The sequence below is a fragment of the Triturus cristatus genome, chromosome 8 (assembly GCF_964204655.1).
Source record: "Triturus cristatus chromosome 8, aTriCri1.1, whole genome shotgun sequence".
NCBI classification, from domain to species: domain Eukaryota; kingdom Metazoa; phylum Chordata; class Amphibia; order Caudata; family Salamandridae; genus Triturus; species Triturus cristatus.
The window spans coordinates 79,306,123-79,331,490 of NC_140591.1; the positions used below are offsets into that span (position 1 = coordinate 79,306,123).

Here is a 25,368-nt window from a genome sequence, read left to right on the forward strand (position 1 = left end):
CAAAGGTATAGCTCAAGATTTTCTGGATCCAGTCTGACTTCTGGGGAATATTCTAAAGTGAGTAGTCTGCAGTTAAGAGTCCCTACCACAAAAGGTGTTACCGAAGGTAAGTAACTTGTTATGAAAACAGCAGAGGTTTTAAACTCCATAGTAGTCAGGGGTAATCTAGTTGAAAACATTTAAAACCCAAATATAAATTCTGTGGCACTCCTCACCTTCAGCAGTTCTTTTGAAGTCAATGAAGTAGCCTGTGCAAAAAAGACATTTCCTTCAGGGAAAGGCCCATACCCAAATGGTGAGCCAGTGGATATTTTTAAAACCAATGTTAATGTTTGGGCTCCAACGATCACCAACGTTCTGCGTGCAGTAATTTAAGGCACCTCAACAGTATCATGGAGGGAGGCAGTCATATTCCCGATTTGTATTATATATATATATATATATATATATATATATATATATATATATATATATATATATATTACCTACTGGCGGTCGCCAGTAGGTAGTTATAGTTAGGACCCCTTTTCCATAGGAAATCCGCAACATTCTATTTTGAATAACTTTGGCGCCGGTCAACGAATCCTCGCGAATTTCTCAAAATAGGTGGGGCGCTACGCTCCGCTCCTACCCTGAAAGTCTCGGGGGGATTCGTCAAGCGGGGGCAGAGATAAAAGGGGGTCCCAAAACGCGTTTTTCCCATGCATTTTTCCATAGGACCTTTAGACAGGGCTACAGCCCGAACGGCTGAACAGAATTACTAGAAATTTGGCAGAGAGGTAGTCCTCAGGTCAAGGAAGTGCCTTTTGTAGGTTTGGTGTAAATCTGTTCAGTAGATTTTGAGAAAATAGCCTTTAAATCAATATATACATCTGAGCCAGCTTACGGTACGCTTACCGTAAGCTTACCGTACGCGTACGGTGGCGTGCGCGAGCGCGATTCTGATTGGCTCTTAGATCTTAGTAAACATTCGAATCTGCCAAAACCAGGAAGCGGCGGCCGCCATTTTCTCTCTCGCACTGAGAGTTAGGTTGTTAAATAAAACCAATAAACATGTAAAGGGGCTGTTTAGACAGCTCCCACACACATAGCCATGTTGAGGGAGTCCCCAAAGACCCCCCAAGGCCAAAAATTGAATTTTTATTTTTTCGCTAATTTCGCCGATTACGCTTACCGTACGCGTACGGTAAAAATTGTAATAAAAAAAACACTATCCACACTCTCCCCACCCCAAATGTGCAGGGCTTATTAAATGTGTGAAAAACCACAATATTTTAAACAAAAATAATAAAAGAAAAAATTATCCACACTCTCTCCACCCCGTGTGCAAATGGTGCCCGAAGGGCACCATTTGTGCATGGCTTATAAAAATTACGAAAAATTAAAATATTACCTTTCAAAACGAAGTGCATCATATGTCCTCCATGTGCGCACGGTGCGCGAAGCGCATCGTGCGTACATGGCCCATCTAGCGTAACGTGGGCACGCGGTGCGCGTAGCGCACCGCGTGCCCACCGTGCGTGCACGGCACTAACTGCGTAAAGTGGGCGCGCGGTGCGCGAAGCGCACCGCGTGCTTACTGTGCGCGCACGGTGCGCGAAGCGCACCGTGCGCGCACGGAACGAACTGCGTTAAGTGGGCGCGCACGCCACGAATGGCGTAAAGTAACTTAGCATTTAAAAAACCGTACAAATTCACTGAAAAAAACCATAGGTTTCACACACGTTATAGTTAGGAATTAGCATTTAAAAAACCTTGCAAATTCACTGAAAAAACCATAGGTTTCACACATGTTATAGTTAGCGGAAATTTTACTGATAAAAAACCAGTGAAATTCCCCCGTTATAGTTAGTGCAGGCAACTATAACTCACGCGACCGCAATCTTCTGCTGATGACATATGTGTCTTTATGGAAAAAAAAAATTTGTAATATATGTATAGCTAAAAATGTATGGAAGAAGACATGGGCAAATAAGTGTCTAAATACAGTATTAGCATCAGCAGAGGATTGCGGTCGCGTGAGTTATAGTTGCCTGCACTAACTATAACGGGGGAATTTCACTGGTTTTTTATCAGTAAAATTTCCGCTAACTATAACGTGTGAAACCTATGGTTTTTTCAGTGAATAAATATATATATATATATATATATATATATATATATATATATATTATAATGTGTTTGTGTGTATGTATGCGGCCTATTTCATCCAGAAAATTGACACCATTTTCCACAACATAACCGCAGCGATGGAGGTGTTCATAATAATTCCTCGCCAGTATGCTCGGGTACTTCTATCAATACCGCACAACTACTTAACTTTCCATTACTTATCCCTGAAGAGGTAGTGGAAAGCTGCACAAGTTGTTCCAATCTGGAAAAACCTTAAAGCTGCCATAGACTAACTGTCTAACTACCGCCCCATTTCTCTGCTCCCCCTGCAAAGCAAGTTACTAGAAAAACATATCAACAAGTACTTATCTGAGTTTGTACAATCCGCGCATTACCTGGATGTCTCCCAGTCAGGCTTCTGGGCCAAGCACAGTACCGAGTCCGCCTTGATAGAGGTAACTGATAACATCAGAATGGCACTGGTAACTGATAACATCAGAATGGCACTGGACAAGGGTCAGGCCGCACTCTTAGTGCTGCTTGACCTATCAGCGGCATTTGACACCATCTCGCACCAAATCCTACTGGAGAGACTTCAGGACATCAGGGTTCAAGGGTCTGCATTGAAATGGCTGGCAGATTTTCTAACAGATAGAACTCAAGACAGTCACTATGGGCACTTTCAGATCAAAGACCACCAAAGTAACCAAGGGAGTACCGCAGGGCTCCGGCTTGAGCCCTACGAGCCCTACCCTTTTTAGGTCTCGCCTGACGTAAGACTGCGCAGACATGCGCAGTCTCACTGGCGAGATTTAATGACTTTAGGAGATTTCTCTAGTGGGCTTTAAGCCCCGCCCCTCTTTTCCATTGGTTGGCGTCACCGTTTATGCTAAACGGTGGCCAGCCATTGGAAAAGAGCGTCTAGTGATGTACACTTTTCTCTTTTAGAGCCGTCCCAGTTGGACTGGCTGTCCCGACTAACTGCTGGCGTAAACGTTTTTTTTATCCTTATGGGGCCAAACACATGGCCCCATAAAGATAAGAAACCAGTCATGCGAGGCAGTCTAACTGGGACGGTTCGCGAGCCAGTCCAACTGGGACGGCTGTCAAAAACAGCCGGTGCCGAGAGTTCTTCATTTTCAAAGGATCAAATATCTTGTTACTGATATCCAAGCGGGTGTTTTTTTCTCCTCCGCCCTCTCCCTGGCTCTCTGCCCCCATTGTTCTGACTCCTTCCATCCACTTAACTCGCCTTCTCCCCGAGTCGCTCTCTACCTGTCCCCGCCTTGCTGCCTGCCCACCCCCCCACCTCTGTCTCACTCTTCTATCCTCCCATTTGCCTGCTCTGCACGTTCTATACACCACATCACTTTCTACCTCAGGGTCTTATCTGCCACCTCCCGATAAGTACGCATGTGCACGTCCCATTTTTCCCCCCCATCACTAGTTCCATTTGTCCCGAAACACAATCTTCGCTTCCCGGTCTCACTTCGACTCGCCATCTCCGCCTGCCCACCCTTCACTTTTTATCACCCTCTCGTCCGACTTGCTAGTTCAACCCCTCTCTTTCCACTTCTGAAGTCTGACCGGCTCCATCACCCTTCCGGCATCCACACTGTCAGCTCGCCAAATGCACGTATGTCAAACCCCCACTTCAATCCTATCTCACCATCACCTTCTACGGTACCCACCTTCCTCCTCATGAATAGCGCTTACTACCCCGAACGAGACCCTAAAGCGAGCCGCAGCCACTCTCTCTCACCTCACCGTGCAGCCCTCCCATGTTGCGTCTGCACCTCCATCTACGTTGCCAGGACATTAACCTTTTAAGTCCCGACTATATCCTGTTTCAAATGATTGTCATGATGCCCTGTAGTCCATTCAGTGCCATTAGAGAAACCATCACTACAGCTCCCAGAACACACCGGGCTATCAAATCCCAGGACTCGTGCAGTCTATCAACCCCACCACTCGTTTTGTGCGCATCTCGCCCTGAGGGGCGATTCTCGGCTCCAGCTGTGCCTGTACTCTCTCTCCCCTCCGTGTTGTACCTCCTCTTGTCATCTGCCTCCTCTTCGCCCCCCCCCCCCCCTCACTTCCTAGTCTCCCACATCCTCCTACTTCGCCTCCGCTCTCCTGGAATTTGCTTGCATGCCCCTGTATTTATCTGCTACAGCCTAGTTTCTTCCCTGGTCCACATACACTACCGCATTCTCCAAAGTCACCCCTCCCAGCCTCAAACTTCAGGTCACGATACGTCTTTGCCCTAAAGCCTTATAATCGCTCGCATCCGGACCGCCCCGTCGAGTCGATCTTCATAGACCACGTGCAGTGAAGGCTGGATGAGGGGGAGAGGCAGTGCAGTCATTGAGTGGGCCTGTGTAACCCGGGGAGGGGGGACGTACACGAGAAACCTGCAGTGTGGGAGGCGGGAGCTGTGCAGTAATCAGAAAAATGCAATTGCCGAAGAAGGATAGAACAGCAGGGAACAAAAGCGGCCTCCAGTAGAAGTTATGCAATGGAATAATGCATGTTAAAAAATAAAAAGTGGGAGTGAAGTAGTGCAACGAGGAAACAAATGCAACTCTAGAAATGTACGCTCTGCAGAAGGCTCAGCATCCTGTGATTCTAAGCAAATCAATGAATTTGCCCGTGCCTGCTAAAAAAAAAAAAATGAATGTGTCCTTGTATAACGCTCCAATACCTTTGTGTTGAGTATGCGCTATGTAAACTGAAAAGAAAAAAAAACAAGCATTGAAAATGCAATAGGCCTCGCCTTTTATTAAGTTAAAGCCATTTGTTTTGCTATATAATATCATTAGCAAAGCAAATGGCTTTAACTTAATAAAAGGCAAGGCCTATTGCATTTTCAATGCTTGTTAACATATATGTCACTCCCCTGGCCAAACTAATGAAGGCCCTAGCGTTCAGCCCCATTTCCTATGTGGACAACACCAGCTCTTACTCTTTTGATAGAACCAGCCATAACATCCAACGCATCTTTTCAGAAGGCTTGAAGACCATTGTCACGTGGATGAGGGCCAACTTCCTTCAACTCAATGCCAAGAAATCAGAAATTATGTTTGAAGGCACGGCAATAAGCTGGTCACCCAGTTGATGGCTGGAGGAACTGGGACCTGCGCCCACCCCGAAAACCGCGGTGAATAATCTGGGAATCCGCATTGACCAGAACTCGTGCTCGACGCACATGCTACCACTACGGCAGGAACTTGCTTTCACATACTCAGCCTCCTTAGAGTGTTCCCCCTATTAACTCCTTCCACACGAAAAACACTGATGCAAGCTCTAGTGTTAAGCCGACTGGACTACTGCACTGCATTGTTGGCTTCTGCCAACGAGGCCTCCCTGGACAAATTGCAAGTAGTCCAGAACACCGCGGCTCGGTTAGTAGTGAATGCCCCTCCCAGAACAGCCTTGATACCGCTTCTAAACAAACTCCACTGGCTCCCTGTGAGAAAACAAGTGAAATTTAAGATCTGTTGCATCGTTTTCAAAGCTCTCAATGGCCTAGGACCCCCTTACCTGTCCGATAAACTGTCAAGGTATACACCAACTAGGCCTCATCAGCCGGGATCCAAATTACTTCTCTTCACCCCGAGAATCAAAAAAGCTTGCATGGGTGGCAGGGCGTTTATTCACCGTGCCCCTACTCTCTGGAACGAACTTCCCTGCCAACTACGCGAATGCCAGAACCTCCTACATTTCAGGAAGCTGCTAAAAACCTATATCTTCTGAGGTTTGTTCGTATGGCTGAAGCATGCGTGCGTGCGCGTGTGCGCGCGTGTGTGTGCGCGTTTCTCCCACCACTTTATTCGTGAAGTTCCAAGTCTATGTTCTGAACTGCGTTAGATCCCTCTTAAAGGTATTAACCAGGTCTTCACACCCACACTTTAGTGCCACAAAGTGTCAGAAAGTGAAATGTTGTCATAGTCAAAGATTAAACAAATCTGGCTGCCTATAATTTTATTTAAGTCTAAAATAAATATATATATACTCTTTATTTAATTTGTCAGCATTCCTTGCAGTACATCATATTGCATCCACATTGTACTTGTGTACAATGTATTCCTTCAATACCGAAGTTAACCGTGATTTTAAACATTAGAAACAGCAAAGAAAATAAAGATAAGCAGGTAATGGTATTTTCAACTGTGTTCATTCTTCAGTAGAGTGAGATACCTTTATAGAGACATTAGTTTCCCCTCCCTCCAGGCCCAATTTCCTTTTCGGCTACTCCTATCCTTGCCTGCCTTACTGCAGCTAGCCATCACTTGACATAAGGGCAAGTCCTGCGTTGGGGCATTGAGCAGCCCTGGGGTCTCGTTGACCCCACTCCTATCTTCAACTACCCAGCAGTTATCAAGGGCTCAGGGCGGTCCCAGTTGATTCACCAGCCCCCTGTATGTGTTCCTGCATGCTACCTGTGTGAATTTCCAACACATTTGACCCCCACCACCTTAATGATGCCAAGCAGGCACTCTCTGGGCCTCTTTCAACACACACCCACTAGGGGTGGGGGCGAGAGGTTTTCTACCTTCCCCTTCAGCCTCCCTACTTCAACCTACATAGACACACTGGAAAGGGGAATTAGCTGGACCAATCTGTCTCTGGGTGCTGCTTATTTCTCCTTGTTTGGGAAATCCACTTAGTTTTTAATACTGCCCTCACACCTAGTTTTTTTCCCTAAAGAACCACAACAATTGAGAGGATTGAATCAGTTCCTCTATCCCAACTGTTATCGGGATCCTCTCAACACAAAAAGGGTGATTAAAACTACCTAGGTTAATGTTAAACTAATCCTTATTCCTAACTTCCCCTGGCAGGATTAAAATAATTATCTTGGGGGGTTTACAGGGTTCTTAGTATCTTTACCCCCTGAAAAGTAGTGTTATTCTATCTACATGTTTCAGCCTTCTCGGAGCCCCTCGGGGGTCTACCAGCCTTCCTCAGAATTAGGATCCCTTTTCTTCTTTGGGCTTGTTATTGCCCTCCCCTATATGCAGTACCTTCTTTTTCAGGTATTATTACCGGGATATTTAGTGGTTATTGCCTCTCCTTCTTTGCTTTTCTCTTATCATGGGAATATCCTACAAAGGAAACACATTTCTTAGTCATCTCTAACTCCCACAACTCAACAGCCTCCTGCTTTTACAAAAAAAACGTTCTCAATTGAATTCTTGTCATTCGTTATCCTTTGTTTGTCATATATACTCTCTCTTACAGGTCAAGCCACTTCCAAAGCACATTCCTTAATCAACTCAGAGTGTGTGCTCATTAATCAGAGTGCGTTTCATGCAAATTATAGTTAGATTCTCTTACCCGAGTTTCATTTCATCGCTCTGAAACCGGGGTAGTGGTGGGAACGTCTCCCTTAGTCACACTCTATAATATAATACAATCCAACATTAGTTCACGGTTCATTATATACTGTCATACGAGAATTGTAGTTGTAAACATTTTCCTGTGTTTGTATTTGTAACTCTTGATGTCACATCTCCCTAAGTGAGAGTGTGTAAGGCAAATTAAAAATGTACATGGAAGCGCTGTTGAGTTAGCAGTGCTTATCCAACATGCTGTGATTATTATGTGAATGTGCAGTGAGAGATCTAAAATGTTTTTGGGGTGAAGCACAAATAAAGATATATGAAAACTGACCAAGATGCAAGTAACTGCTACCAAAACCGCCGAAAATGTGATCCAGTTGGGGAAAGAACTAAAGATACCTCTTGAAAGATCACTACATCGAGGTATATTAACAGCGTACATCTGGTCTCAGAACCCTTCATACCTTTCCTTCCACATGTTCACTGTATCTTTGCCTTTGACACTGTACAGTGCTCCACTGCTTCTTTGCTGAATACTAATACCACATACACACATGTATGCTGTTGTGGGTTTGGAGACTGGTACCTATTTTTCATACCCGAACTGCTGGATATATGTAATATGTGCAGTCTTGTGTTGTTTTTCAGGCAATTGTGTAGGATCTCTTGGTTTTGGGTGGTGTTGGGACTAGTGCAGTAGCCAACTATCTCTCATAGCACTAGAAACACTTTAAATAAGGTTAATGGGGGCTGAATAGTGCCTACAACATAACATTTTGTAAAGACAGGACAGTGAAGGTAGTACGATGTCTTGTGAAAAAGGATTGCCATTACACTAGTATTGTATTTAGGAGGTTGAATAAATGTTAACCCCTTACTAGCAAAAATGTTGCTACACCACTTTGTGTTTGCTGGAGCTCCTAACTATTATTGAGTATATGAGATGTCAAAAGGGGATGGTGAACAAAGGAAGCACAGATGGACCTTCTGAAGTTACATCGCGAGTCTCACATTAGTCAGATGTGTGGCAATAAGGATGCCTGGTAGTACATGTCCAAAGATGTTTTTTTTTTTTCCCCATCAGGTTCGGACGTGTATTGCAGCGCTCTGGTTCAAAAACCGTTCTTCCGGTTCCCCTCAGTGCGCAATCCACTCTACCCTCAACAGTATGGTTTCATTACGCATTTCCCTGTTCTCTACGTATCCGATAGATCGACAAACTCTATTTTCGATCGAAAACCTGGTGGGCGGCCGTCAGGCCTTGCAGCTTCAGGCCATCCTTCTGCCCATGGAACAGGCTCCATTTCAATTCTGTCCTGGGTGCCACGCCAAGTACCCTCGCACCGACCTACATAGAGTTTGGAACTTGTGCCTCCCTCCGGAGCACAAGGAGGAAGACTGCAACTCTTGTAAGTGGTTTTGGTCCAAGAAGACTGTATGCAATTGTGGGGCTCGACGACTAGAAATGCAGCGCCAAAGCATCCAACTTACTCCAGTTATTTTCTGGGAAGAATCCGACCAAGAAGAGAACAAAGCGGCTGCTGCCGAAGAAGAGGCCCTCTCGGTTCCAGAGTCCGATTCCAAGATCGATCTGGAGATTGATCTAGTGTCCTAAGAAGTGCCTCCGGGACAGGGTGCCGTGAGTACCGAAGAACTTTTGCCCCCTAAATCCTCTTCCAAACCTTATACGACTACAGCACCACCTCTGCCTTCTGGCCAAGGTCGGCACCGAGACAATGTTTCCGACACCCCACAACTCGGCTTGGCACCAAAACAAAAAGTCAAGCCTTTCGGCTCTGGGCCGCGTTGGCCGAAATTGCCTTCGGATCTGAAATCATCAGGCTCCAAGGACCAATCCGGTTCGGAGCTGAAACCCTCCACTTCGAAACACAAAGTGCTACAAAGCTGAAACCAAACTCCAAGGACAATGTTCTCCAGCCTCCAGAATCAATTTTAGACGTTCTTAAGGCAAAATTGGACCCCAAACAAAAGAGCATTTATATTAATCCTGATACTGGACACATTTTGGCTAAAAATCCAGCAAAACGCACGCTTCCTGCAGAGGACATTTCTGATAAGATTCCCTTAAAGAAGGGTATGGCTACTAGCCCTGTTTATCCTGCCCCACAACTCTCTCCACATCCATCATCTTCTCCACAATTAATAATTGAAAATCCATTACACAACACGTCGGTCATTTCCACATACAGATCCAGATGTGGATAAGATTGATGATACTCATTTTCCTGCAGTCCCATGGAATGATTACACCATTGACCCTCCAGTAGACAACGAGCCAGACCATTATCCTGCAACACCATCACCACCAGATGATGATATGGCTTATCAACAGCTCATTGCCAGAGCAGCAGAGTATAATGGAGTACCACGACATAGACATTAGAAGATAATTTTCTATTTGAAACACTTGAGTCCACACCTAGGTCAAGTCAAACACACTATGCCTAAAGGCATGACGAGACCTGTAGAGGATATCTTTAAAGACCCTGCCAGAGCACGTATTTTAACTCCCAAGGGTAGATAAAAAATATAAACCCTCACCATCATATCCTGTTTATTATTGGACAATTACCTCTGGACTCCCTATTAGTGTCCAATACTTGCAAAAGAGCTAACTCGCAGAATGCACCTCCCCCAGATAAAGAATACAAACTTTTAGATACCTGTGGAAAACGAGTAGCGGTTCAAGCGGATAACCACTGGAGCGTTGTAAACACACAGGGCCTACTAGCTAGGTATGACTGGGCACGCTGGGATGAGCTGAAACAACTGCTCCAATATCTCTCAGATGAACACATAACTAAGGCACAGCAGTTAGTTGGAGAGGGGAAGAGCAGAGGGGGGCCTGGCGGTCCCGGACTTTGAGTGGTACCATCTGGCAGCACAACTCCAATGGCTCACACAGGCGGTGGCTAGGGAGTACAGAGGCCCAGAGGGCCCGCAGGGCAGGTTGATTCCTCGTCATGTGCTCGCTTTCATAGTCCTCCAGCAACGGATGGACCTCGCCCAGCTCACTCTGGAGGAGCGCACCCTCAGGCTGTGCTGTAACCGGTGTCAGAAGAGGACCGCCATAGTCCAACCTTATGCCCCGGAGATCCCCCTGGGTATGTGCACGGCGCTCCCGCACCGGGGCGATTTGGTCGGGACTAGCCGTTTGGGAGGAGCTGGGCATACAAGTTGTGGGCGATTTATTTAGGGAGGGGGTGCTGTTGCCCTTCCAGGACCTGCAGGACTCTTATGGGCTCCCAAGGGGAGACTATTTACTTCACGCTGCCCTCGTAGCGGGCCTCCAGAGGCATTGGAATGTGGAGCTCTCGGAGCCGCGGGTTGCCAATAGGTGGTTATGGCGGCGGGGACGTCCAAGGCTATTACCTGCCTCTATCGAAGGCTGTCGACGGCATGCTTGCTGCCCCTAGACACGTTGAGGGATAGGTGGGAAGCGGACCTTGGGAAGCCCATCCCCGAGTCGACATGGTCAGCGCTGGTGCGGCGGCCCTGGAAGGGAACGCGTAATGCCCGGTTTCAGCTGGTCCAGTTTTTTACACTACACAGGGCTTACTTGACGCCAGTTAAGATATTGCAATATTTTGGGGGTGCACACTCTCGGTGCCCGCGCTGTGGGGGGGATGGGGCTGATTTTCGACATATGTTTTGGTCATGCGCGGAGTTGGGTAACTACTGGGAAGACGTCATAGACTGCCTAAACCAGGTGACAGACCGCACCATTGCTTCGGAAATGGGGGCCTGCCTGTTGATTTGGTTCCCCCACACCCGCCGAACAAAGGTTACCAGTAAGTTCTATGACTTAGGGTTGATTATGGCTAAGAGGGAGCTAACCATGCATTGGAAATCACGGGTGGGGCCTAGCTTTCTGAGGTGGAGGATGGCGTTTGCCAAATGGGCAGGCGCAGAGGGCACACTTCGGTTGCAATTAGCGCATAGGAGGAATGACGAAAAGGCATTAGCGACGGCCCGTGCATGGGAGGCATTGGTGGTGGAACTTCAGGGGCTGGTGTCCGACACGGGAGCAGAAGGGAGTATACCCGATCGACAGGAGGAAGCGACAAGTGGGGAGTAGGAGGGGGGCCAGGATGATGGGTGGACACATGAGACGCAGTTGGACATGGGGGAAAGCCCAAGCTGCCAGAGATAGGTTTGAGTACCCATACGCGAATCATAGTAATGGGGGGGGTCACATCAGGGGGAGGATAGGTAGATGGGGGCACACTGACATGGGTTGAGGGAGGGAGAGGGTGGGGGGAGCCCAGGCGGGAAGGGTGACTTTTCTTATGCACAACTAGTTGCAATGTCATGTGTAACACTCTCCGGTGGCGGGCTGGGGCTGTTGTGGAATTGTATTGGGGTGTTGGTACGAAAATAATAAAAAAATGTTTCAACAGCAGTTAGTTGGAGAGGGGATCTCATCTAGAACTCCTCAATAAGATGTGCTTTAGATGCAGCTGACACTGCAGCTAGGGAGCTCAATACCAGAATTCTCCTTAGAAGGCATGCAGGGCTTATGATCTGGGGGTTTAAGCCTAGGTTCATCAGTCCATTTTGCACACACCCTTTGACACGGAACACCTGTTTGGTCCTGTAGTCGACCAATCCTTAGAAAGGATGAAAAAGGACACTGAAGTGGCAAAATCCATGGGAGCGCTCCAGTCCCCATTTAATAGAGGCTCTTTTCGCCGCTCGTTTTACAGAGCAGGGTCCAAAACCACATCCTCAGACCCAAATGCTTCCTCCTACAAGGGCAAGAACCAATCCTTTTCTTCTAGAGGTTTCTACAGGGAGGATACAGAGGCAACTATTCCTAAGGCAGGGGTAAAGGCGCAACACCCCTTCCCTCTAATAAACAGTGACGTGCCCACACTTCCCTCTGATCACTCAACACCTGTCCGGGGAAGACTTCAACAGTTTCTCCCCATTTGGCAATCTATAACAACCGACAAATGGGCCCTAGACCTTCTACAACATGGTTAATGCCTGGACCTCACCTCCAATCCACCAAACATTCCACCTCGCGTTCACAAATTGTCTTCTGACCATTTGTAGTTACTCAAACAAGAGGTGCAATCTCTCTTACAAAAGGGACCCATAAAACCAGTTTCATTTCAGTACCAAGGTTCAGGGGTTAACTCTGTATTTTGGAATTCCCAAAAAGGATGGTTCCTTTAGACCTATTTTGGAACTTGGAGAATTAAAACCACTACATACAGAACATTTCCATTTGGTAACGCTTCACCAGGTTCTTCCTTTCCTACAGCTAGGCGTTTTAAAAAAAACCAAAACATTTTATTGGTCCACACTGGACTTAAAAGACGCATATTTTCACATTCCCATTCATTCAGCTCATCGCAAGTATCTCAGATTTGTGATAGCAGGCAAACACTATCAGTTCAAAGTACTTCCATTCAGAGTAACTACTGCTCCCAGTGTATTTACAAAATGCCTAGCAGTGGTAGCAGCTCATCTCAGAAGACGACAAATTCATGTCTTCCCCTACCTAGACGACTGGCTCATCAACTCCAGCACATACCAAAAGTGTCTGCAAAACACTCAGACCTCGCTACACTTACTTCACCTACTGGGTTTCATGTAAATATTCAAAATTCTCACCTATTGTCTTTGCAGATACAATCTTATCTAGGAGCCACTCTCAACAATCACACAGCTCTAGCTCCTCCCAATGCAGCCAGAATTTCTAATATCCAAACTCTATTGCTGCAGTTCCAAACCAATCAAACCTTGCCAGCCAGGATTTTCTTGCGCCTACTGAGAATGATAGCTTCATGCATTGCAACAGTACCTCATGCAAAACTACACATGCGTCCATTACAAGAATGTTTAGTAAGTCAGTGGAATCAGTCACAGGGTCAATTAACAGATCTAGTGTTGGTAGACAGCCGCACTCATCGCTCTCTGCAGTGGTGGAACACACAAAACTTATCAAAAGGGCGGCCCTTCATCGACCCTGTTCCACAGGTTGTGCTAACAACAGACTCCTCTCCCCCCGGCTGGGGTGCACATCTCCATCATTACACAATCCAAGGTCTCTGGGGCGACGCTCAGACGCATCCACATCAACTATCTAGAGCTTCTACCAGTGTTTCTAGGTCTGCAAGCTTTTCAGTCTCATCTCGCAGTCAAAGTTGTCCTAGTCCGCACAGACGACATGACAGGAATGTACTATGTACAAAAACAAGGGTGGACACACTCTCCAACTGTCATGTCTGTCTCAGACAATTTTGGAAATGGGCAATCCATCACAAGATTCACCTTCTGGCTGAACACCTCCCGGGAGTGAACAATCAAATTGCCGACCTCCGCAGAAGGAGACTGCAAATACATGAGTGGGAACTTCATCCCCAAGTTCTCCTTCCATACTTTCAATAATGGGGATACCCGCAAATAGATCTGTTTGCCACAGTAGACCATGCACAGTGCCCAAACTTTACCTCCAGATTCCCACACCCTCTCTCCAAAGGCAATACCCTATGGATGAATTGGTCAGGGATATTTGCCTACACTTTTCCGCCTCTCCCACTCCTACTTCTAGTTCAGAAACTCAGGCAAACATCACTCACATGGATTTTTGTAGCTCCCACATGGGCCCATCAACCGTGGTACACCACTCTGTTAGAGCCCTCAGTAGTTCCACATCAAAAGCCACATCTCACCTCCAGTCTCCTCACTCAGAACCATGGAAAATTCAAACCTCCAAATCCCAAGGAGCTCAACTTAGCGATTTGGTTCCTGAAATCATAGGGTTTGGGTATTTAACTTTACCACCAGACTGTATGACTATTCTGAAAGAAGCAAGGAAACCTACTACCAGAGCTTACTTTGCAGCAAAATTGAAACGATTTGTGGTTTACTGCAATAACACAATTCTACCTCTAGATGCTTCTGTTAAGAACATTGTCTGTTACCTTTTAAACCTACAGCAGTGTGAGCAAGCTTACACATCCATTATGTTGCATCTTGCGGCAGTCGCTGCGTATTTGCAAAACCAACTACATTTGTTTTTGTTCAAAGTTCCTGTCACTAAAGCATTTATGGAGGGCTTAAAAAGAGTTATACCACCAAGAATTCCAACGGCACCAGTGTGGAACCCTAATGTTGTACTTTCAAGACTTATGGGTCAACCCTTTGAACCACTACATAAGTGTCCTTTACAGTTCCTCTCTTAGAAAGTTGCATTCCTCATTGCAATCACTTCATTAAGGAGAGTTGGTGAGCTACAGGCATTAACTTTAGAAGAACCGTTCTTTCAGCTCCATAAAGATAGGGTAGTTCTTTGCACCAATCCCAAAGTGGTTTCTGCTTTCCATATTAACCAATCAGTTGAGTTACCTGTGTTCTTTCCTCAACCTGATTCAGTAGCCAAACAAGTCCTTCACACACTTGACGTCAAGAGTTTTATTGGATTATATCGAAAGAACAAAAGATTTTCGTAAAACAAAGCAACTGTTTGTTTCATTTACACCACCTTACAAACGCAATCCTATTTCTAAATCTGCCATTTCAAGGTGAATTGTTAAGTGCATTCAAACTTGCTATGCAAAAGCCAAAAGAACTTTATCTATACCCCGAGAGTGCATTCCACTCGCAAAATAGGGGCCTATATGGCTTTTTTAGGTAACATTCCTATAGCTGACATTTGCAAAGCGTCAACGTGGTCTACTCTACACACATTTACCAAACACTATTGTGTGGCTGGATTAGCATGCCAACAAGCCAATGTAGGGTAGGCAGTGATAAACGCTTTTCTAGACAACTGCAACATCTGCTGGTTAGCCTCCGCTTTGGAAGAGTACTGTTATATAGTCTCTGCAAAGCATATGTATCTACAGCACATATGCCTCGAACAGATAATGTTACTTACCCAGTAAGCATCTGTTCTTGGCATGTAGAGCTGTAGATTCACATTCGCCCAGCCTCCTCCCCGGGCACCTGTAGTAGTTGCAGTTCCCAGTATTCACATTATCCACGCATGGACATCTCTTTACTACACTCACTCACTCCATTCTCACCCTCTTGCGGGAAAACAATCTAGCAATGGAATTGATGCCCATGCGCACTATCACCGAAAGGAGGAATCACCTTACATTGTGACTGGAAAGACTTCTTTGAAGAAAACAACTTGCAAACATCCGGACCAGACACTAGATGGCAGTAGTATGCAAAGCATGTGAATCTACAGCTCTACATGCCAAGAACAGATGCTTACTGGGTAAGTAACATTATCCTTGTTGTTAGTCGCCTTTTAGGTCCATCTAGGTGCAGTTTAAAGAGTTTCTCCGATCCCGATGAATTACTTTGAGTTCTACCCAGTTGAGAAGTCACGGAACAAAGGGACCCTCTTTCCAGGGAGATATTTGGGGTGCACCCAGCTTGTAGATACTCAGTTTTGAGTCATTATAGTGCTTCAGTTTCTAAACCTATTTTTTTTTTTTTATATGAAATAGATCTCAGAGAATACAAGCCTGCTGAGCATTGTTAGCAAACGAGTTCTAGTGTGGCATGAATGTGGCAGAAGCTGGAAGTATGAGGAACCGGTGTGCTATCCAAACTAGAGAAACCACCTTTTCTACATCAGCCTGAGATCTCCATTGTTAGACATTTATTTGTGTCAATGTTTTGTACGCCCGCCAGTCTGCTACAGTATACCAAATAACCAAACTGAAGTCACTGCTTTAATCCTCTTTTTGGTTGGACTTGCAGAACTTTTAACATTGAAAGACCACCCTAATTTTATGGTGGTTTTTTTTTTTTTTTTTTTTTTTTTTCTAATCTCGTCTTTGCTTTCTCTTCTCTAGAACCGAGAGCTCCAGATAATGAGGAAGCTAGACCATTGCAACATTGTCCGATTGCGGTACTTCTTCTACTCCAGTGGAGAGAAGGTAGGTTTCTACTGCCCTGGGATTTAATAAAATTGTGATAAAGGACTGAAGAAATATTGTTTTAAAAAGGTTGGCTACTGAATTTGCTGATATATGGGACCCAAAACATTAGGATTATGGACCTATTCAGGCAGTTTTTCACTGGAGGCTATTTTGTCTAATTTGTTCTTGGTTTTATTGTGCACATACTTTGTAAAATATTTAAGTGTTTTGTAGTGCACCAGTCATGACCATTTGATAGTTACAGAACACTGTGGAAGTGCCTTTGCCTGTTCATTAGAAAGTGGGGAAGAAGGAGCAGGAGCCGGTCCATTTTGATAGGAACGAATAACCGCAGATTCCTCACCTTGTGAATTTACCCAGGTGCCAGAGTGGATTCAGAAGATTTTCATAGCATCTCCAATGCGCACCAGTAGCTAGCTCCAGGTCTAGTCCGTACATCCTTGGATTTGACATTTGAGCCCCTATATCAGCTCCATCTCTGTGTGCTGACGTCCATTCCTTTCTTTCTGCCCCTTTTGCTCTGGGTCCAGAGCACGCTCTGTCTGTCAGAGTCCTTGACAGTGAATTTTCTTTGCAAACAAAAGATGATGGACGGATTGCTGAAACTTTTCAACCACTCACCCCCCCCCCCCCCCCACCCAGTCGAGAGATCTGGGTTTATTCCATCGTTGTTTTGCTCACTTTGCCACCCCAGTTTGGACCCAGACACATGCAAATCAGTTTTGACCCTGCTCCTCATGAGAAGTCCATCCCAAACTGCCATGCGAGGTTCTCCCCTGGACCAGAAACAAGCATCCTGGGACAAGTTTCGGGGGTATCACCCCTCATCAGCCAGGCCAGCTTGAATCCAGTGGCACAGTGAGCAAGGGATCCACGTCTGGGCATATTGGGTGATCTTTCTTCAGATTCTTAACGTGCTAGGGACATGTTCCCACATAAAATAACATGGTTCAAACTGTGTAAGGATTTCCATAAGCAGATGTCAGTGATGGACCCACACTGACTCTGGTGTCTTGGCTTTAAGTACGGCACGGCATCCTCAGATTGATGTGTGAAAATGTACATGAAAGCCATCCACTGAACATCAAAAGAAGTAAAAAAATGGAGCGGTCGTATTTGAATTCAAGGTGTAACTGATCGGTACGTCAAGAAATCTAAAACACAAGCAGTCCAAGTATGCCTTCACTTCATCCCACCATTCAGAGTTCCTGGGCGCTCCGGGTATGTCTAGGCTGCGAACTCGTTCTCTGACCCTTAATCCAATTCCGACCTTGTTTAAAACTGCACCCGACTTCCTACCACTGTAGCGATACTGCAACAAATCAGGGAATTCCAACAGGCCATGGACCGAATATTTGGTACTTGACCGGATCCCTCTGGGAGCTGCTCTGGAGCCTAGGGATCCGGGCTGGTGACAGTCTGTTTACTGCCAGTGGATCCATTCCTGATGCTGACTGTGCCATTAGACCGTGTCCTGAGGTCAGTTTCGGCTTCAGACTCTGTGCCACACTCCACACCTTGTGTGGCACCACAGCCCACATCTTAGCCCAAACCCGAAGTGAAGCGGTGTGGTGTAGCGGCCAGGGCAGCTGACTCCGGATCCCAGGGGCTCACAGTTCAATCCCTGGTGCCGGCGGCAGATCAGCCCAGCACCATGTGACGCTGGGCAATAGCTCGCTTGCCTTAATCTTCCCTATGGCCCCCTGCGCCTTGACTCCCTCGGGTAATTGTTTTCGCTTTACAAATACTGGACATTTACGTTTTACATTGATGGCATCGGCTATATCGGGGTAGTCCATTGTCCTTTTGGACTTTGAAGTGGACCCAGAGCGACTTCCACCAATATCGTACTGAATCTACCCTTATCCAATGTCTGATCCAGGATCGCTTCCACACCGCCTACATGAATATGGCCATGATGACGATCAATCACCTCTTTATGATTATGAAAAACGATTTTATGACCTGCAGGAAACCAGCAGCCTCAAAACTTTGCCTAGTGCTGGACTCCACTCAGACGTACCTACTATGGCCACTTAAGAATCTGCCTCCTTGGCTACTGTGATGAAGGGAACATCTGAAGTCTTGGATTTAACTCTTCCACTTGACTGAAACCAAGAATGTTTTTACTGAGGTGCTTCACCCAGGGCAGGTGATAATAGAGCCTATCCTGCATTCAACGATACATTGACACTGTTTGGGACGTGGTCAAAACCAGGATCTTGCCCACCAGTCACCAGGCAGATTGCAAGGTGACACAGGCTTGACTTCCTACTGCCACACCCCTCTCCCAAGAGCCTAATAGTGCAAGCCTCTATCAGCCGAGTAAATTCCAGTATGTTTCAGACTACCCCACCAGATAGTGAGTCAAAATTTGTGGAGACCTTTGCAAAAAGGATGATCTCCTAGGCCAACCTCGCACTAAGGTCAGTCAACACTGACTCCTGAGGAGAAAGTCATGAGCTGTGGGCCAGGCTGGCAGACATTTTTCCATCCGTCCCAGAAGACGTTTGACTAGACCTACATTGCCCTATTTAAGGTGGCCAAGACGCTGAGAAATACTCTAAAGGATCTGGCCTGGACATGAATGACTGTGTCGGCACCAATGTGGTGCTTACGCACCAAGCTTAGATCCACTCCAGGATTTTCCAGCGACCTCCAACAGGCTCTAAAGGACATAAACTTCGATGGGACTTATGTCTATAGAGACAAGGCAGATTCAGCCCTAGAATGTTTTAAGTACAGCAAGGCAACAACTCATTCTCTTGGGCTTGCTCCACCAGTGCATCAGTTCCCCCAACATTTTTACTCCCTCAGATGCTTTTGAAGTGGATATGAGCAGAGGAAACGGCAGAATGTGCCTCAAAAACAGGCCTCCCAGTCCTTTCAGTGTACAAGCAGAAGATCAGGATGCCAGTTTCCAGGCATCCAGTGTTGGTGTTATACCAAACACTAACCCTCCAAACGAAAGCTGCCGCAAAACCACTTTAAGTCCTTCTACCCAGCACACAGTCACCTGGTGGGAGGTTGCATACCATTCCACAATACTTCTCGGAGGACCAGTTGTCCATACTCCGAGGAGAAGTTCGAGCTCACTTTGCCAACGGTGCCATAGCGTGCCACCATCAGAGATCGGGGACTGGCTGTTACTCCCGTTAGTCCTGGTGCCAAAAACAGGATGGAAGCATTGCCGCCATCCTAGATCTTCACCCTCTGAACTTCTTTCTCTGGAAGGACAAGTTCGAAATGTTCACCATGGCACAAGTTCTCTCTACCCTGGATCCTAGTGACTGGATGGTAGTGTTTGATTTTCAGAATGCCTAATTCTACATTCCGATCCAGCAGTCCTACATGTGTTACATGTGGTTTCAGGTAGGCCAAGAACACTTTCAGTTCTTGATGCTCCCCTTTTGCCTTACCAGTGCACCTTGGGCTTTCACAATGGTGATGGTACAACTCCTCTGTGGAGGTTGGGAATACTAGTTTTCCTATTCCTCAACAACTGGTTGCTGTAGGTGAGTTCGCCTCACAGTTGTAAACCATCTCTAGAGCGTGGCCAACCTGTTAACATCAATGAGTTGTTCCATCAATGTGCCGTTCCATCAATGTGCCAAAGTCACACCTGACTCCTTCACAACGGCTCCTCTTCACCAGAGCCATCCTGGTAATGGTGTGCATCCAAAACTTCCCTCTGCCCCAACAAGTCCAGGATGTTTGTGCTATGATCCAAATGTGTCAACCTTTTTTCTGTCTCCGTGAGAGCAGCTCTAAGGCTTTTGGCCTCTTGAATCCTGCTTGTGCACCTCACCAACTCGCACATGCTGGCTTATCACCAAAGGGACTTTTTGGACTCCATCCAGGTGTCAGAGGAGACTGCAGAAGATCTGCAGTGGTCGCAGTTCGACTGCAATCGCAGTTGGAGTCCCTACCCCACCCAGAAATAATAGTTGTAACAAATGCATCATTGCTGGGTTGGGGAGGTCATCTGGAATAGGTGTAGATCTGAGAACAATGCTCTCTGGCAGAGATCTGTATCCACGTGATCCTATTGGAGTTACTAGTGATTCACTTGGACCTGAAGGCGTTCCTTCGGACAATCGGGAGAGGATTAGGTACAGGTGCTCATAGACCACATGACTGCTATATGCTACTAATTGGGCTACGTGGGGCCATTGGTTCTGTGCCAGGAGTTGCTGAACACTCGGAGCATCTTCTTGATCAACCAGCACTTGGAAGGATCTTTAAATGCCAGGGCGGACAAACTTAGTTAACGTCTGGCCGATCACAAATGGCAGTTACATTTGCATGTGGCAAAGAGCTTTTTTCACCAATGCGTATAACCCTGGCTCGATCTATTCGCCATCTCAGGGAATGTGCAGTGCCCACGCTTTTGACATGTTGGAGTTTCCAAGGCAGTTCTCCCCTGGAGAGAGGCTTTTGCCTGTACTAGGGCTCGGGACTCCTGTACGCTTTTCCACCCCTACCTCTCCTGCTCAGAGTATTGAAAAATTCAAGAGACCAGACCAAAGTCACCCTAGTGGCTCTGAACTGGGCGAGGAGAAAGTGGTATCTGGAACTTATGGGCTTAAGCATCTGTCCTTCGATATTGCGGCCTTTTCGGAGGGACCTTCTGTCACAGCAGCAGAGCAGAGTCCTGCACCCAAGCCTGTATAGCCTACACCTCCATATGTAGAGGTTTAACAGCAACAGTTGATGGCCTTTGATCTTCCTCCTGAAGTAGTTGGTGTCATTCTGGCAGCTGGGAGGACCTCCACTGAAACAGTATATGTGGGACGCTGGGTGAATTTGTTGTCTTGTGTTCCTGCACTAACATTCAGGCTTTACCTACGAAGTTGTCTTACATTTTATTGTTTTGTCTCTCTCTCTCGCAGCAAGGCCTTGTTGTGGTGACAGTTGTGGTGACAGTTAAGGGGTATCTTTCAAGTTGTCAAGGGTTGCCTGATCAGCCATCCCTTTTTAAATCACTTGTTGTGACCACCACTGTAGAAGCTCTAGTCCTGGTTTCTGGGTACAAACCACCGCTGCACAAGCTCTAGTCCTGGTTTCTGGGTACAAACCACGGCTGTACAAGCTCCAGGGCTGTTTTCTGGGTACAAACCACGGCTGTACAAGCTCCAGGGCTGTTTTCTGGGTACAAACCACGGCTGTACACACTCCAGGGCTGTTTTCTGGGTACAAACCACTGCTCTACAGGCTCTAGTGCTGGTTTCTAGGTACAAACCACCGCTGTACAAGCTCCAGGGCTGTTTTCTGGGTACAAACCACTGCTGTACAAGCTCCAGCCCTGGTTTCTGGGTACAAACCACCGCTGTACAAGCTCCAGCGCTGTTTTCTGGGTACAAACCACCGCTGGACAAGCTCTAGTCCTGGTTTCTTGGTACAAACCACCGCTGGACAAGCTCCAGTGCTGTTTTCTGGGTACAAACCACCGCCGTATAGGCTCTAGTGCTGGTTTCTGGGTACAAACCACCGCTGTACAAGCTCCAGTCCTGGTTTCTCGGTACAAACCACCGCTGTACAGGCTCTAGTGCTGGTTTCTGGGTACCAACCACTGCTGTACAAGCTCCACCCCTGTTTTCTGGGTACAAACCACCGCTGTACAAGCTAGTGCTGGTTACTAGGTACAAAGCAAACACAAGGAGATGAGGTTGAATCCCTCATCGTTCTTTAGCTCACTTCGCCACCCCAGTTCAGACACAGCTATATGCAAATCAGTCTTGACCCTGTGCCTCATGGGTACAGTCCAGCCCAAACCGGTCCTAGGATGCTTGTTTCCATAATTTTACATCCCCTTTCCTCTTCTTTCTTCCATTCTCCTTCCCTACCTCTGCCCTCCCCAATCCCCCCAACCACAATCACACAACCACAACCACACACACAATAACACAAACACAACCACACGCACACAAAACCACAACCACTCACACAACCACACACACATACACACACATACACACAACCACACACACAAACACACACACACACACACACACAACCACACACACAACCACACACACACAACCACAGCCACACACACAACCACAGCCACACAAACACACAACCACCCACACACAACCACACGCGTTTTTTTGGGCTGTCAGCATAAATACGCTGTCACCAAACACGAACACCTTGGGAACGTTTTGGAAGTCGCCCCCAACTTTGAAACCACTTGCTGTTGCAGAGTGTGTGCTTTACACATGGCAATACCTTGGCGCAGCGGACTGTTGCAAGGAATGCTTTGAGCCTCGGAGGCTGACAGACCTCAGTCTGCATTAGTTCACCCCGTCTTGGCGCTGCATATAAACAGGGTGCCCACTGTCCAGCATGAAGTGAGACATTGTGATCGGGGCTGGAGATGCGGTTTAGCAATCTGCTTCGGACATTGTGTTTCATTTAGGGCATTAAACATAAAGGAGCACTGGCAACGCTGATCAAATGGATTTCATTTTGAGTAGTGACTAAAACTTTAAAAAGCCTGCAGTTCTGAAACAAGCATTTGCAATGCAATAGGTCTCGCATTTGCAAAAGTTTTAGCTATTGTCATTGTTCATGACAATGCCTTTTTTATCTATTTTATAAAACAAACACATAAATAAATGGCATCATTTACAATGCCAATAGCTAGTGTTGCATTATTATTAGCAATGCCAACTGCTCACACTGGTATAATGCGAGACCTATTGCATTGCAAATGCTTGTTGCATTGGTTACTAGGTACAAACCAGCGCTCTACAAGGCAATGAAATTAATAAATGTCAACCAAGTGTAAATTCTGGTCTCATTTCTTTTGAAAAAGCGACTTACACTATTGTTGCAATCCGATAGGTGCAGAAAACCGCTGAAAACTGTGAAATAACCCTATGGTCTTAGGTACTTCTCAGAAGTTCTCTACCAAGAGACCCGGGGCCGTCACAGAAGCACCCTGAATTGTTGTTGTGGTGGCATACAGCTACATTGTGGGGGCAATCCGTGAAGCTCCGGAAGGAAGGGTCTGAGGGCAGGTGGTGTGCTATGCCAGTTCTTAGCACTGGAGTTAATTGTTGTTCCGTGCCCTCCATAAGTGATGTCAAGTACCTGCTTGTGGGCGCAGAAAGCACATGCCTCGCTTGTAGCTTCCTCTTTAAAGAACTATATGTCTGTGACTGACACCCCGCAAAAAGGGGGCGCCTGGAATCTTATTTCACCAGGTGATGTATGTACAGCTCTATCTACTGTCTCGCATTGAACTATCTCGTGAACATAGGGAATGTTATTGGCGTGTTTTTAGGTCAGTCCTCGTTAATTATTCATGATCTTAATGTGTTTACTGTGTATTAGTGCTCCTGTCTCAGTGGGTTTTCGTCTGACACGTGATGTTCGTCTGTTTACTTCGCTGTGTATTTTAGAATAGGGCGCGATTTTTTGCATTTTTCTTCGCATTATCCTTTTTTTTTGCTCTCGGTTCCACCGTGGAGTCCACCCTTTCCTGTTCATTAAGTATTGCTCCAGCTTCCTTTGACCCCCTCTCTATCCGGCCCCTTGAGCTCTTCTAACTGCTTTGAAAACCACCAAGGTCGTATCATTCTAAAGATACAGCAGCTCCCCTCCCCTCTGTCCAAACGACTCTTTAAAAACGCTTCGGAGTCTATTCAATTCTGTTGCCGTGTTTTTTTGCACCCTGACCTTTCTAGCCGAGAGCCAGACTTATTTTGAAGAGGCATTGAGAGGGCAGCCCAGACTCTAGCAATTTTTCCGTGAGTGAAACGGATACACCCGCGTGGGACTTAAATATTTTTATATGCCGCAGCTCTTTTCTAGGTAGTGAGCAATTGTCCAAAAATAGCTTTCCAGCCATGCGGCTCGTGAATGCGGATGCCATGGTTCCTCCACCACTTCCGGTGGCTCATTCTTTTTTAGGGCCATACTTTTAAAGGGAAAAATTGGCGTCTTGTCAACCCTCCCACCCAGACCTCCGAAGCTGTGACTCTGTGGAAAGACATGGAACTTTGGCACGGGCAGTGGGAGAATTCTTCCATGCTTTCAGAAGTCACCAGTGCCTGGCTTCTGATTGGACGGGCCACTGATGTGCTAATCAGAAAGTTATTCACTGCGTTTTTTCTTGGTTTTCCATTCGCACAGCAATAGCACGGACACCATGAAGAGGGATACCTCTGAGATTCCGAAGATCAGGTCCATCCGCAGGCGAGGATACGGGGGTTGGCCTCTTGTACTCCGACTCCATGTTTAGTTCCCAAGTTGTCACTCCTAACCCATTAGATCGGTCTCTTAAACTCACCTGCCCAGTTGGAGTAAATTATCTTGTGCAAATCACTGCAGTTACAAGAAAGTGAAAATGGGCAAAATGTTGGCGCTAAGCGCTTTACAAACAGATTGATTTTTACATGGCCTCACGAAGCCCTAGAATAAGCTGCTGAAGAATATTTTGGGTGTAAAGCTACCCACCTGGTGCTAGAATCTAGGTGCAAGTAACCTTTTACTTTTTGTACTGAGCACTTATTTAATCGGCAAAAGGTTCCAGTTTTTCAGAAATAAAGTACATTTAGACTCTTTAAATATATTCTGAAGTTTGTTGATGCTGCCCACCTGTTCGTGCTATCTCAGCGCGGTTTCCTCCATATTACCAAGGATGCTTTTCAGATTTCTTCCAGTATAGAAAGTTCTCTAAACGTTTTGCTCATATGCAGTGGTGAAGGAGTCTGCTTTGCTTGTACTGGCAACCAGCGGTTGGGGTTTGTTTGTTAGCGCAGGCTTCACCGTGTCTGCTTATCAGGCCCCGAGACTGTCTACGCTCACCCTGGGCCTCCACCTGCTAAAGGATGGTGAGGCTGCCGTATGCGATCGGCAGGAGTGTGAGGGACTAAATGCGTTACTCACTACACCACCGGGAATAAGAAAGTTGATCAATGTGAACAAATTATGCATTCGTCTAGTTGAGTAATATACACTGCACCTGA

The 25,368-nt window shown here is 46.4% G+C and overlaps 1 protein-coding gene across 2 annotated transcripts in view; it reads left to right on the forward strand.

The window, feature by feature from the left end:
- The window catches only part of GSK3B (glycogen synthase kinase 3 beta), a 702,432-nt gene that overhangs the window by 251,214 nt on the left and 425,850 nt on the right, over positions 1–25,368 (forward strand). For both annotated transcript variants that reach the window (XM_085621049.1, XM_085621050.1), the window contains exon 3: positions 16,304–16,387. In XM_085621049.1, coding sequence (XP_085477175.1) covers positions 16,304–16,387 — 84 coding nt within the window. The remainder of the gene's footprint in view (positions 1–16,303; positions 16,388–25,368) is intronic.